The sequence below is a fragment of the Dendronephthya gigantea genome, unplaced genomic scaffold (assembly GCF_004324835.1).
Source record: "Dendronephthya gigantea isolate DGI-Jeju-01 unplaced genomic scaffold, DenGig_1.0 000044F, whole genome shotgun sequence".
In the NCBI taxonomy this organism is placed as follows: Eukaryota; Metazoa; Cnidaria; class Anthozoa; order Malacalcyonacea; family Nephtheidae; genus Dendronephthya; species Dendronephthya gigantea.
Window position 1 is genome coordinate 713,932 of NW_021163054.1, and position 13,599 is coordinate 727,530.

Consider the following 13,599-nt stretch of genomic DNA (forward strand, 5'->3'; position numbering starts at 1 on the left):
GACTCCAGGTAAGATTTTCGTCTAGTTCGAACCCCAAACATGTAAATGAGTGAACTCTGGAGATCCGTTGGTTATTCAATGTCAGTGGATGATCAGAGGTAATTGACTTAATACGATGTTTGGAGCCAACAAAGATTATTTTAGTCTTAGTTGGATGGTGTTGTAGTTTATTTCTAGAAAGCCATACGCCAATTCTATTCAAATCGTGATTAAGGTTTTCTGTTAATTCAGACAAACTGTTGGCACTGCAACAAATTTGGGTATCATCAGCATATAGATAAGGAATAGTTTTTTGAAGGCAATCGGGTAAATCATTGATGTAAAGTAAAAATAACAGAGGACCTAAGATAGATCCCTGCGGCACCCCAGAAACAGTCCTTTTTGACGATGACATTATGTTATTGACAATGCAGACTTGTTCCCTAGCAGTTAAGTAAGAATCAAACCATCTCAACTCAGTGCCCGATATTCCAAATTGGTCTTTTAATTTGTGAAGTAAAATATTATGAGCAAGTGAATCAAAGGCTTTACGAATATCAAGAAAAACGATGCCACTCAGTAGACCATTGTCCATATTTTCGTAGAGAGCATCGCACATCTGAGTCAGGGCAGTAAGAGTTGAGTGTTTAGGCCGGAAACCATGTTGATATTTTGAGAGGAGCGAATTGTCATTAAGAAATTTGTAGATTTGATTAAAAACGCATCTTTCAAGTATTTTACTGACAATAGGTAGGATTGATATAGGGCGATAGTTTTCGCGCTTTAACCTATCATCAGATTTGTAAATAAGGAGTAACCCAGGCTTTTTTCCACTCATCAACATATTGACCTTTTTCAATAGAAAGATTAAATATCCTGGTTAATGACGGGCCAACAATATCCGCAGAAATTTTTAAAGCTTTGGCAGGGATATTGTCTAATCCTGTGGATTTTGAGATTTTGAGACTTCGCAATTGATGTATTACTTCCTCCTCATTAATTTCAGAAAAATTGAAAGGAAGATGAGAGTCAAAAGTAGGGTTAGGCCTAGGGTCTTCACGACCGTGAGAATTTGTGTTTGGGGAATTGTCTTGGGATTTATCTGCACGTTTTACCCCGATATTGACAAAAAAATCATTAAACGCCTCAGATTTCAATTTGTCGTCTGAAATGACAGAATTGTCTATTTTAAGTTGGGATATAGTGTTTGATTTGATATTTTTACCGATCAGGTGGTTGATTAAATTCCAACTTTGCTTGAGTTGTAATTCCAACGTTGTAAGTAGGGCTATTTAGGGTTGATGTAAGGGTTATTCAATGAGTTAATGGTCGACTTGCGCTTTAGACTAATTTCTTACCTCGGTGATAAAAAGGACATTTTCTCAAAAAGCTTACTAAAATAATTAAAACTGCCAAGTTTGACTGCGAATTGTTGTAAAATACGGAAAATATATCCATGCGAAGTTGTCGATTTTTGTATACTTTTGTATTACGACCGAAAGTTTGTAACTAAATTAGTTACACATTTCGCACATAATACAAAAGTATACAAAATTTGCCAACTTCGCATGGCTATATTTTCCATATTTTACAAAATTTCGCAGCCAAACTTGGCAGTTTTACTAATTTAAGTAAGATCTTTCTAGCTAGGGTGATTTATTTTCCTCTAGTTACTTTGATCAAAAATTAGTCTAAAGCGCAAGTCGTCCATTCAAAGCCCATCCATTTCGCACGCCACAGGTGAAACGGAATCCAAATAAATCGTCAATATTCTTAGCTACAGCGCACTTGGGCCGCACTTGGGTGCGCACCACAGGCTATTTCGCGCACCCGCTCTTGGGCTTGTCATTATTGTGCACCCGAGCTCTCGTTGAAAAGTGCCCAACTCTGCAGTCTGAGAAGTGTAGATTGCATGGGTGTTGATACAAAGTAATAAGATTTTTGCTGCAAACAGTTTAAACTTTCAACCTGTGATAATGGCTGTTAAAGCCTAGTTAATATATTATCTTGTTTGCCTTGACAAATCCAAAGTCAATTTATCAATTACCATGACTTTTAATTGATTTTTTAGCTTCTTGCACCTTGTGAATAAATCTTGATCAAATTTCCATTTTTATTTTTCAGGATGAAGATGAAATAAATCAAGCTTGATTGCTTGTAATTGCATGCAATGTTACCTTCAATTTCATCAGCAACTATAGGGCCGGCGTTTGAACTTTTTGTATTCTTTTATGAATAGATATTTCGTTGTTTACCTAGTTGTTTTGTTTTTCTTTGACAAGTGGTATATAATAAAAAACCTATTTACTGCGACCTCAGAAAACATATGTTTTGTGGACCTTCGAAATTAATATTATTCATTACTATAACCAGGTGTCCAGGAATGCAATTAGACAATGCTGAAAACTTTTATAGCCCATTGAGGTACTTGCAAACTGACGACTAAATGAAAAGTATATTATGCAAATATGACTCTTGGTGGAAACTATATTCCTGCACTTAGTATTAGTCAGCTGCCCAGCATCTTGCCTGAGCTTGGCCTTTGATTGTTTGTATTATGCATATATAGATATACAGTCCTGAAGACATTCAAGACAACATCATTAATTGCATACTTTCGGTAATTCTTCAGTTCAGGATTCAGGAAAGTCTAATTGATGTCCATTAATATCCAGTTGTACTCGAAATATCCGACAGTAGTGCCAAAAAAGTTCAAGTATTTGTTGAATTTCGTAAAATGAAAAATAAATCTAGATTTGTCAACATTTTTTAACGTTTTAATATATATTTGTTCTCGCATTGTCAAAATCAGCGTCTACGATTTGTGTTCATCTTAAAAAAACACTTTATTGAAGGTCAGACCAAAAAATATAACCAAAAAAACAGAACAACAAGATTTCAGGCAAAAAATATAGAAAACTATTGGGAAAAACCTGATGTTTACAAAATCCCGGAGCACAGCCAGGGTGGAGAATGCTGCTGTAGCGGGTTCAGAATTGAGTGGTAGATACCATGGGCAAAAGTTACCATGTGATGTCGGCGAAATCCGCCATATTTGTGGCTTAAAAAAAAAGGCGGCGAAGTTACCGAAAAATGACGAGCAAGCAGTGAAATCAACTGCGAGCCGCCACTGCGAGCAAGTTATGGCAAGCCAAACGTGACAAAATTGTATCGAGAACACAAAGCGGTAGTCGAGAATATAATATTAATCTACGTATGAGAATATCAACCGATATTCGAGATAAATTAACTATATATACAGTTAGAGAATTTCACACTGTGCTCGAGAATATTTCATAATTCATACCATGATCGAATTTCTTATATATGGTCGAGAATTATCCCCGAGCCGGTGCGGAGCACCGTGCGAGGGTACTAATTCCGCTCGGATATTTACACCCACGGGGCCGGTTGTTCAAAAGCCGGTTAACGCTAACCCAGGGTTAAAAATGCCTAACCCAGGGTTAAATTTTCAACCTTGGTTGATTTGCGTTGCACAAAGCTCGGTTAGCGTTAACCCTGGGTTAAAATTGATAAAAAAATTAACCCTGCTAGCTAGATGGGTTAACTTTTTAATCCTGGGTTAACTTCGATTCAAAATGGATGAATAGGGAGCTGAAACACGTAAACACGTATAATTCGTCATGAATTAAACACTTTTGAAAGGTTTTACGAATAATTTCGACAGCAAATAATTGTTTAAGTTTGACTTCGTTCGGTTTCAGCTGATGTATTGATTTATTTATCTTCAATTCAATGCAATACACAATAAATGAATACAACCGTACAAATTGAAACATTGTAATCGAAATATTTGTTTCGGATGCTTAAATTCGATGTTTTTGATTGGCAGCAAGTGGTAAGGCTATGTTTGTTCCTGAATTTTGAATAATAAAAGAATGCCTGAAATTTTAAAATAGATTGTTTATAATTTGCTTAATTTTGTTTCACATCGACATTGTTTATCATAGAAAATGGCCTTTCATTTCGAATCTTTCCAAAATTCCATGCACGGAAATTACTGTTCAAAACAACGTCCCTTCGACCCTGCCCTCACGGCATATAATCTTTCTACTAACAATATATCCTCGTCGGGTAAAGTTTTGACGCTCGTTTATTGACCAATCGAAAACGTTCTTATATCCAATTTAGTCCTTAAAATACATTTAATCTTAGGTTAAATATTTTAAACCTGGGTTAACTAACCCTACCGCTAACCCTGCTTTGAACAACACAGTTTTAACCCAGGTTTAGCTAACCTAGGGTTAAGGATTTTAACCTAGGTTTAGCACTAACACAGGGTTAAATTTAACCTGCTTTTGAACAACCGGCCCCTGATCACTGAGCTATATAATAATTCCTGGAGGACCGGCTCGTCATTTTTCGGTAACTTCGCCGCCATCTTTTTGTCCGCAAAAACATGGCGGACTTCGCCCTTCTGCGCAACCGCAGAAGCTCTGCTGACGCCACATGGCTCCTTTTGGCCATGGTATTTACCACTGACCAGGCTCAATTCTGAGCCTGCTACAGCAGTATTCTCCCCTCTGGATTTTGAAATTTGAAATTTTATAATAATTAATCGATATATCGAAAACGGAAAACGATCTTTTGTCTCTTGCACATTTGCACACCACACATCTCGTCAATATTTGAGAAATATGTTATCTACTATGAGCTTTAACACGTTATTTGTCTGCTGTTGAATGTCAATAACGAAAGCGAAAGAAAGGCGTGAGAAAAGTGACAAAAAGCGGTATATTTTTTTCATTCCGATTGCAGATGAACTGACTCAAGCTCAGGTATTAATTTTTTTTTCAAAATATCGTCTCTTGGAATTTGAATTGCATCCCTGATGCCTCAGAATTAACTCTACCTTTCCTGTCAATAAGCTATCCAAGTCAAAAATACGAGCTACTAAATTATTTTGGCTTAATAATATGGGCTTTGTTTCAGCGATAGAGTTGTAGTTTTTGCATTTATATACAGATGTAAATTAATAGAGAACCATATATCTGTAACGGTACTAACAGGATACTGTATAAAGCAGTTGGCAGGCAAAATGTTTACAAGAATCGACATTTTGTAAAAACGAATTTAAAATTGTATATGGAAAGTAATTTTAATACTTTTTTTTAGATCCAATCTCTGATGACTACAATTTTAATAATGCTTCAATTACTCGGTGCATTTTCATGTTTTTAAAGGTGAGGAATTACAAAATACTTATATGCAAAAGAGTTATTTCAATATTTATTTCAGCAATATGTAAATTAAAACATGAGCATATAGCAATATATATTGGCATTATTAATAATTTATTAACATTTTATAAACAATTTTGTATAAATAATTTTTGAATTCATGTTATTTAATTAATCAACTAATATTGCACAATTAACATCAGAAAAGCTTAATGCATAGTTTGGGGACATGAATTATTTTCAACTCATTGATTCTTTTAAACAGTAAATGAAAATTGAAATGCTCAAAGAAATTATACACTATGGTATTCTGGCCTCCTTATTATAAATAATGCTGACATTTGTAACAAGAATTAATGCATATATTTTAATCAAATGCATTAAATTTTTACACAAAAAGCTCTTTTTGAAGAATGGGCAATGCAAACAAAACATGTTATAGGTATGAAAGGATTCAATTTCAAATGCTTATTGTTGTTATTGATATTCCATTGCATTGTGCAAAATTAACAAATTAATTGAATGCCACTTTACCCAACAAAGATTAACCTGATCATGTAAAATATAATACATAAATAGAATTAACCAAAGATTTTGCATACTTCAGGAAACCAAGAATGTCGAATATTACAATACATAATGATCCTGGAATCATTAGAATATACCCTTAATCTTAATCTTTGTTGGGTAGAGTGGATGCACTGAAGTTCATAGTGCAGCTTGTACAGTTCTGTAGTATATGTTTTAGTGTGGGCTTGATGTTGGATGACTTGGATCTACAGGCTTTGGCCAAATGCCCCACCTTTCCACATTTGAAACACTTTCTTTCTACAAAACAAGGAGATTTAGTGACATCAAATATAGTGGATAATGGTAAATATTTTCCTTAACAAATTAAGTATTGGTAAATTAATTAAATAACAGGACAACATAGAGTAAATGGATGCTATCTGTGAAGATCTTCATTGGAATGTTCATGACTTACTGTTTCCATCTCGATTATAAGCTGCAACAAATAAACAAAGCAGAACTATATAGTTACTAAATTATAACTGTGTTATTTTAAATTTAGGTGAATGAAGATAAATAAACTGGAAAGAAGAACATACATTTGCGACACTCTCTCGCTTTGTGGCCTTTAAGGCCACAATTATAACAACTTCCTAAACGAGAACGGTATTAATATTATGAAATATTAAAGTTATGTTTGGTGCTTTAGGAATCCACAAATGAAAACAACCTGATCATATAGCAAAATGTTAATACCTTTAAAATCATTTCTTATCTTCTTGTCTTATATAAAGGAGAAAAGATAGCTGTTCTATATGTCAAGTCATTTTTTATAGCAATGTATTAAACGAAAAGAAAAGGCATACCTTCAGTGCATTGAAATGCTTTGTGACCTTTTAGGCTGCAATGATGACATTTCCCTAAATGAATAAAAGTTGTTTAAAACATTTAGTTGGTATATGTATAGCTGGCCATGTTTGCCAGTTTAATCAAGTCATCTTCAGTATAGTATATAAAAAGCAATGACTATGTTAAAATAAAAAAAAATTAAGTACCTTCAAACAATGGCACATTCTTGTCTAGAGAATAGAAAGATTTATTTAAATTCTTATCACACAATTAAAATAGAAAGATTTATTTAAATTCTTATCAAGACAATTGTTTAGCTGTGCATTATAATTTTTTCTGTTGTACCATTTTTCTTATCCATGTCATCTGTCTCCAGATCCATTCCTCCTATATTTAAAAAAATGCCTGTATAAATTTTTGCTGTATGATTGATGCTCACCGGACCGTTTATATATTCCTATATTAAAATTGTCAAGGAAACCCACCTTCCGATATCGTAGCTTCATTCTCTTCTGCTGCAGCGAAAACGCAAAATAAAATTAAATTGAAAAAAATTAACATTAAGCAAATTTTGCTAGAATTCGGTGAAAATATTTTGTACTAAATTCAAAATAATACAACTATCATTCATGCACCAGTATCACGACCACTTCCTTGCAGCTTCTCGCTGTCGGTAGCCATCCCGCTTTCTGTCGGAAAACATAGAGTATTTATATTGTAATTTAGCAGTAATTGGCGAAAATCATTAAAATAATGCCTTTCTAAAAACCTTTTAGTTTTTTTTCTGCTTTATAATCGTGCTTTTCAGATATATGAAAGCTATAAAAGATATGTAAATCAAAAAGCGCGCGAAATAAATTTGATATTTGATTGGTGGAGAGAATGGGCGCAATATGGATACAACATGAAGTATTCAGCACTTCAAAGGATTTAAATTCTAATTTGAACATTTTAGCCAATCTGGTTTCTGAGGTAATCTGGTTTGATAGGTAATCGCATTTTGCTGCGCGATTAGAATTGTTTGTGTATCATTAGAATCATCAATATTTGCAACCTCGCAAAATTTGTGGGTGTGATTGCGGAATTTAGTGGGCGTGTAACTAACAAAATGTAATTAACAATACATCATGTAATTTGCAGACAACTTGGATACTCCCTTAGGTGCGTAGTATTTCTCAACTGTTCATACATACATGAAAGGTCCTTTTCGATCTTTTTGTTTTGAATGTGAGGCAAATCTCTGAAAAACAACTTTAAAAAGTTCAAAGTAATAAAAGGTAATATATTATAGACTTACAGTTTAATAGTACATAAAATTATTTAAAACTAATATAAATAATTCACAGTCATTTAAATTAGTTTAGCTAAATGCTATTAGTTATCTTACATTTACACAATTTGCTATATGTATTATGACCGCTGAATATTCGCCGTCACTGTTAGACAGTGCTTTGTAAACACTGTAAACAACTTTCTTTTTGTTTACATTGTTCTTGACTTCACGGACATGTTGTACAATGAAAGCTAGATAATGCTGCACGCTTCAATCCCTGTGAAATTATTTTTAAAATAAGGACTCTCTTTAATAATTGTCAGCCTGATGTTTTTGAATAAAGCCATTCTTGTATCACAATGGCAAACATGATATATACTTAATATACTAAAGTTTGACATCTATAAGACTATAAATTAACCTAATAATTATTTTTCCTCATAACTATACCAAAACATATGTTATTTCACTGGCACCTTTGATGAATTTCTAACTGCTTGACCCCCAATATTGAGAATATATTAATAAATCCTCATAGTCTATTCTTTCTTAACAATCCTTTCTAACTTCCTGATTGCTTCTTTTTTCCTCTGTGTTGCATTCATTGACCATTGCATGTACTTGACCGGAATGGTGTTGAGGACATGTGTTGCATCTTTTAGTTGACATGATAGCATAAGTTTGATGAATTTCTAACTGCTTGACCCCCAATATTGAGAATATATTAATAAATCCTCATGGTCTATTCTTTCTTAACAATCCTTTTTAACCTCCTGATTGCATCCTTTTTCCTCTGTGTTGCATTCATTGACCATTGCATGTACTTGACAGGAATGGTGTTGAGTACATGTGTTGCATCTTTTAGTTCACATGATAGCATAAGTTTGATGTCTAAGTTTCTATTGTTCAGCCAGGATGATGATGATAATATTTTTATTAACTTTTTTTAATCCTGAATATTTTTATCAACTTTTTAATTTCCCTCAGTATTTAAATCTCCTTTCATCATCATGTTTTTTCGTTGGGAATTTACCATAGTATATTGCATAGTCAACATCTAAATGTATAACTGGTACTTCTTGATCTCCAATAGAATCTTGAGCATCTTTCACAGTTGTCAATTCAAAAATGGGACACGAAACACATTATGCATGGCTAGTTTATGATGGAGAGGACAGCTCATAAAGGCTTATGAAAATTGTTGTAGCTACTATTATTGCATGCAGATCTTGTATACGAAATATTACTACTTGCATATTGTTAAAATTCAACATCTACTGTTAATGTTAATTATTAATTACATTATTTAATTTTACATTCTAAATTACAAATTGGTTAAACTATTTTTTCGGGTACATCAAATGGCATCTCCGTTTCTAATCTTCATCTAAAAAACCGAAAATATAATTGTAGTAAACTCGTGTAAAGTTTATGCAGGCAAGTATCAGAAATATAGAAAAAACAATATGTATATACTTGCCTCTGTAGTAATTTTTCAGTCCTTAATTATGATTACGATGTGTTAATCTTCCATACACCTGTGTACGTGTATACACATTACACTTATCAAACACCATATATAGTAGATTCACAAACTTTTTGTCAAACCTCGAACACATCAACAATGTGCAGGTATCCTTGACAATTTGCATTATCAGCAATGCACACTTCAGGCAATCACCTCGGAAGCATCACAAGAGTGCCCAGGTCCAGTGAACTCTACTGGTGTTTGAACAGCACAAGCTTTGAGAACTGTTTACGTACTACCTTCTCGTGCATTCTTGCATTCCTCAACTTGCATAAATGATGCATACGGATCGTCACGTAACTCTGACAGCAGCATTTGATCAAAGCAAGAACGTGGTTATCGACTGCACTCGAATCAAACATGTGTTCATCTAAGGTGCTGAAGACCCCACCTCTAACACAGATTTCTAACACAGTCTTGGGAATCGCATTCGAAATCCTGGCGCTTTGCGGTAAACCACCTTGATTTGAGTTCAGCATTCTTACGATGCACTTCTCCGTTTCTTCACAGATCTTGATAACACCATGTGATGGCAATATCAGACCACCATTCGACTTCCACGTTACGAACAAATCTGGAATCTCCTCTTCGGTTGTCGTCAAAACCGTTGTACATTTCGTACATTTGATCTTTTTCATTACCATCTTCACCACATACCCAGCAATGTATGATATTGCAGCCTCTTTGTATTCCGACAGTTCTATGACATTCGACACGTCACAATAATCATGATCGACGGCTGCTGGCTCTCTCACCTCTAAGTCGTATCTAGTCGATGCAGTTTCCACGTCCTCCTTCAATATTGTGTCTCATCAGCAGTTGTTTGTACGCGGCTACAAACTGGCGTGTGGTTGGATTGTTATTCCACCCTCCGCATGCTCGCACAGCACCGAAGAACAACTCCAAGTGATCTTGACTCATCTTGTACATCAAGAGATAATCCAGGACTGGTTTCTCACTCATAACCAGATCGTCAGTCAATCCCAAAACTGATTTGATGCAAATAAGGAAACCAAGAAATCCTGTTTTCCTTCTTGTCTTGAAAACTGATACGCCTTCTGGATCCTTCAGATTTCGAATGTACTCGCTCACCTGGTCCAGAAACTTCTTCGTGTACTGGTAATTCGATCTCTTGATTGGCAATTTGTAATTCTTCGCCAGCCGGTTTCTAGAATTCAGAACATCAAACAGGCGATCAAAAATACGAATAAACTTCACTGTTGGACCACATCCCTGAAATTGTGGTAATTTCAGCTTACCTTCACAGTATTCTAACGCATCAGCAACACTCGAACTGAGCGCCTGCGCCACAAGATTTACCTTCATCTTCTGGGGCTTCCACTTGATATGCGCTGTTCGAAGCTTATTAGCTAGATGTAAACCTTCCGATTCCTGCAACTGATGCAATTTCTCGATAAATTGCCACTGAATGGTGTCGTCATCTTCATCTTTCAGGACTTTCCAGTCCGACATGACGTTCCGTACTAATTTTATCATGTGACAAGCATCTAAAAACACATAGATCTTGGCTTCGGGGTCACACGGATGCTTGAAATACACTTGCAGGTCATCAGTTAACAGCTTGGCTCCGAGCACCTTCAACATTGCCTGGTGGGTAGAAGGACCATCGCATGTGAATGAAATCACCTTCACTCCAACCTCGTACAATTTCTCAATGCATTCTTTCGTCAGGTTTGCCTTCTGTTCACCAGTCAGTCCATTCACCAGAAAATATCCACAGGGTATTTTCCATCTCGAATTTGCGCAAACGGCCATGTACACCAGCGCATCGGTTGCTTCAGGCAGCGAGTCATTTTCAATACCCGTTCCGAGGTCGACATAGCCACGCATTCTCTTACCATCCCACTCGACATGCTTACGTATGGACATCTCGTCCAAGTTCAGAGCGCAAACAACTTCTTTGCCACCATCTCTTTTTGCAGCTAAAACTTTCGCTTTTAAAGCTGTCAACGCATCCTTCGTGAAACCAGGTTCGCCGTCCATCGAGGTGTACCATGATCGAATCACCGATACGTGTGGCAACCCTAGATTAAAGCTTTTCCTGACATAATTATATGCCTTTGTCGAATAAAATTTCAAGGTCAGTGCGAATGACCTGAGCTCAGGCGGATACGCGCCAGGATTTTTCTTTTGCGATGTTATCCTTTTCATGAGTTCCTTTGGAACTCCGGAAAGGGTACTCTCTAATATAATAGCACAATCACTATTAATAAGATTTTTCTCTTTCAGTTCACTTACCACATCAGTCAATGTGCTAACCTTTCTTTTTAGCCGTCTGGCTTTCTTTTGGGAAGTTGTTAATCTTCTCTTCATGTTTGTCATTTCATCCACCATATCATCCATTTGTCGTTTCAAACTACTGGGAGATTTACTGACACAATATGTGTGATCATGACTGACAGCATTCTTACCTGTTTCATTCAAATTGCTTACCTCACTCATGCTAATTTACACATCAGAATGCTTTCTCTTTTTTTCAGTCATACTTACATTGTCAGCCATACTCTCTGATTGTATATTGAGCATGTTCTCTTCAGATACATCATCAATCATCTCGAGCATACTTTCCTTATCAGCAACATCACTCACTGTTTCATCCATGACGTCTATTTCCATGGACTCATTATCATCATAACCTGCATCTATAACCTCATTCCCAATGCAATGATCATCTACTGCAACAGGATCTTCATTCACTATAACCTGACAGTATAAAATGTCAATAAATTAGGTAGGGCTGATATGATTAGCATCATTATGATCTAAGAAGTATATCTGCTCTACCTACTGTACATGGTATATTGAGCACTCAATCTCTAGCATTTTGTAAACCAAATGAAATTTAAAGTTGTTTGCATGGTTACATGAACTCTTTCCAGATTACCTAATGTTTCAAGTTTTGAAAATTCCAAATCCATATGCTGGAAGATTGAGATAATTTTAATATAAAACAGTCAACCTCAATCAGCCAGGGCCTAATTAAATAGATTAATCCTGATAAATATTTTGCCTATTTAAGAATCATGACACCCCAATTGTGTTGGATATTATTTTTTTTAAAACAGGATAAAGTGAAATATAGCAAAAGTAGATTATTTACAGTTGAGCTGACTGCCATCCTTAGAGCACAGTGCAAATGAGAATACTTTATTGTACTCCAGCTAGCTATGACATTTTCTATACAGTTTATTGAATAAAAGCAATAGCTCACATATCACTGCTCACACCTAGGGCAATAATTCATGCCTCTGATAATAATTTCAAAAAGGAATTGCAGTATTACGTGATATTTGGTATCATTCATATAGGTTTTCCTTATTCCCTTACTTTGGTAGTAGTACAAGTAGTGCAAAGTACAAACCTGAGAGCCCTGAAATAGAGTAGGGACATCATCTGGCAGCAGCATCATTCTTTGTCCAACCTGTTGCAACATGTCCGCACTGAAATGCTCCGAGCAAAGACGACTCCCTTTCGTCGGAATAAACTTTACTACTGCATCCTTATTCATGTTCTCCACCCATACAGCATGCAACTCAGGATTTTTTTCGAGATCAGGAAATCTACAAGTGAAATCTACAATCTACATTTCAAACTAATTAATGTTTAGAAAGGGGCCATAAAACTATAAATATACTCAAGTTGACGTTCACTGCCAGTATTTACTGGTTTTACTGCCTTTACTGTACCACAGTTTTTCATTTTTTCATATCATATACACCTATGAACTATAAGAAACGCTTTATAATAGCTAATTTGATTAATAATTTTTAAAACCGTCATATATCTGTAATCTGTCTGCCTGTGTACATTGTATTTAGGTAATACTGTAAAAAAGTTTGACGCCATCTCGGCCGGTGTAGCGGTCTCAGATTGTCACCGTGCTGAGATTGTATTGTCACTACTGCGCATGCTCGAAATCGAGCCTGCAATCCTGGCACGTTGTAAAGCGGTCTGAAATTGTCATCGTGCTGAGATTGTACAGTATACTCCCTGGTTCTTCTGACTGAATTTCCAAACTGAACTTAAAAATTTAAAGCAGAACTCCAAATATTAATCATATATGAATCTAGCAACACAATTTTAAGGAATAAAACACGAGTGACGGGGAAAAATACACGCAGATGGTGTTATTTGAATGTTTTTAATTAATTTGAATTGTTGCTTACTTGCTGTCAGTTCAAATTTGTACAAACAGAAAGGCATACTCAAATTTATACAAACAGAAAGGCATACTCATA

At 35.4% G+C, this 13,599-nt stretch overlaps 2 protein-coding genes across 2 annotated transcripts; both read right to left on the bottom strand.

The window, feature by feature from the left end:
* Positions 1 to 5,772: 5,772 nt before the first annotated feature.
* Positions 5,773 to 7,588, bottom strand: LOC114527390 (cold shock domain-containing protein 3-like). Its single transcript, XM_028549019.1, has 10 exons — positions 7,309 to 7,588; positions 7,175 to 7,228; positions 7,025 to 7,051; positions 6,885 to 6,926; positions 6,746 to 6,769; positions 6,557 to 6,610; positions 6,447 to 6,473; positions 6,290 to 6,343; positions 6,166 to 6,186; positions 5,773 to 6,008 (listed from the first exon to the last, which is right to left on the bottom strand). Exons 1-10 carry the CDS (start codon positions 7,487 to 7,489, stop codon positions 5,854 to 5,856), a joined length of 639 nt encoding a protein of 212 aa, XP_028404820.1. The 5' UTR covers positions 7,490 to 7,588; the 3' UTR covers positions 5,773 to 5,853.
* A 3,423-nt stretch (positions 7,589 to 11,011) lies between these two features.
* Positions 11,012 to 12,803, bottom strand: LOC114527413. The gene is made up of 2 exons (XM_028549041.1): positions 12,723 to 12,803; positions 11,012 to 12,064 (listed from the first exon to the last, which is right to left on the bottom strand). The coding sequence occupies exons 1-2, from the start codon at positions 12,792 to 12,794 to the stop codon at positions 11,810 to 11,812; spliced, it is 327 nt and encodes a 108-aa protein (XP_028404842.1). The 5' UTR covers positions 12,795 to 12,803; the 3' UTR covers positions 11,012 to 11,809.
* Between the last annotated feature and the right edge of the window lie 796 nt (positions 12,804 to 13,599).

Excerpts from the sequence above, each read along its gene's own strand:
- LOC114527390 (XM_028549019.1), bottom strand. The coding sequence starts at position 7,489 with ATGTTCAAATTAGAATTTAAATCCTTTGAAGTGCTGAATACTTCATGT. Across the intron at positions 6,770-6,884 it reads TGACATGGATAAGAAAAATG|ACAAGAATGTGCCATTGTTT; the intron begins GTACAACAGAAA and ends TCTATTCTCTAG. Across the intron at positions 6,611-6,745 it reads GAATGTGCCATTGTTTGAAG|GGAAATGTCATCATTGCAGC; the intron begins GTACTTAATTTT and ends TTATTCATTTAG.
- LOC114527413 (XM_028549041.1), bottom strand. The coding sequence starts at position 12,794 with ATGTTGCAACAGGTTGGACAAAGAATGATGCTGCTGCCAGATGATGTC. Across the intron at positions 12,065-12,722 it reads CTCTATTTCAGGGCTCTCAG|GTTATAGTGAATGAAGATCC; the intron begins GTTTGTACTTTG and ends TTATACTGTCAG.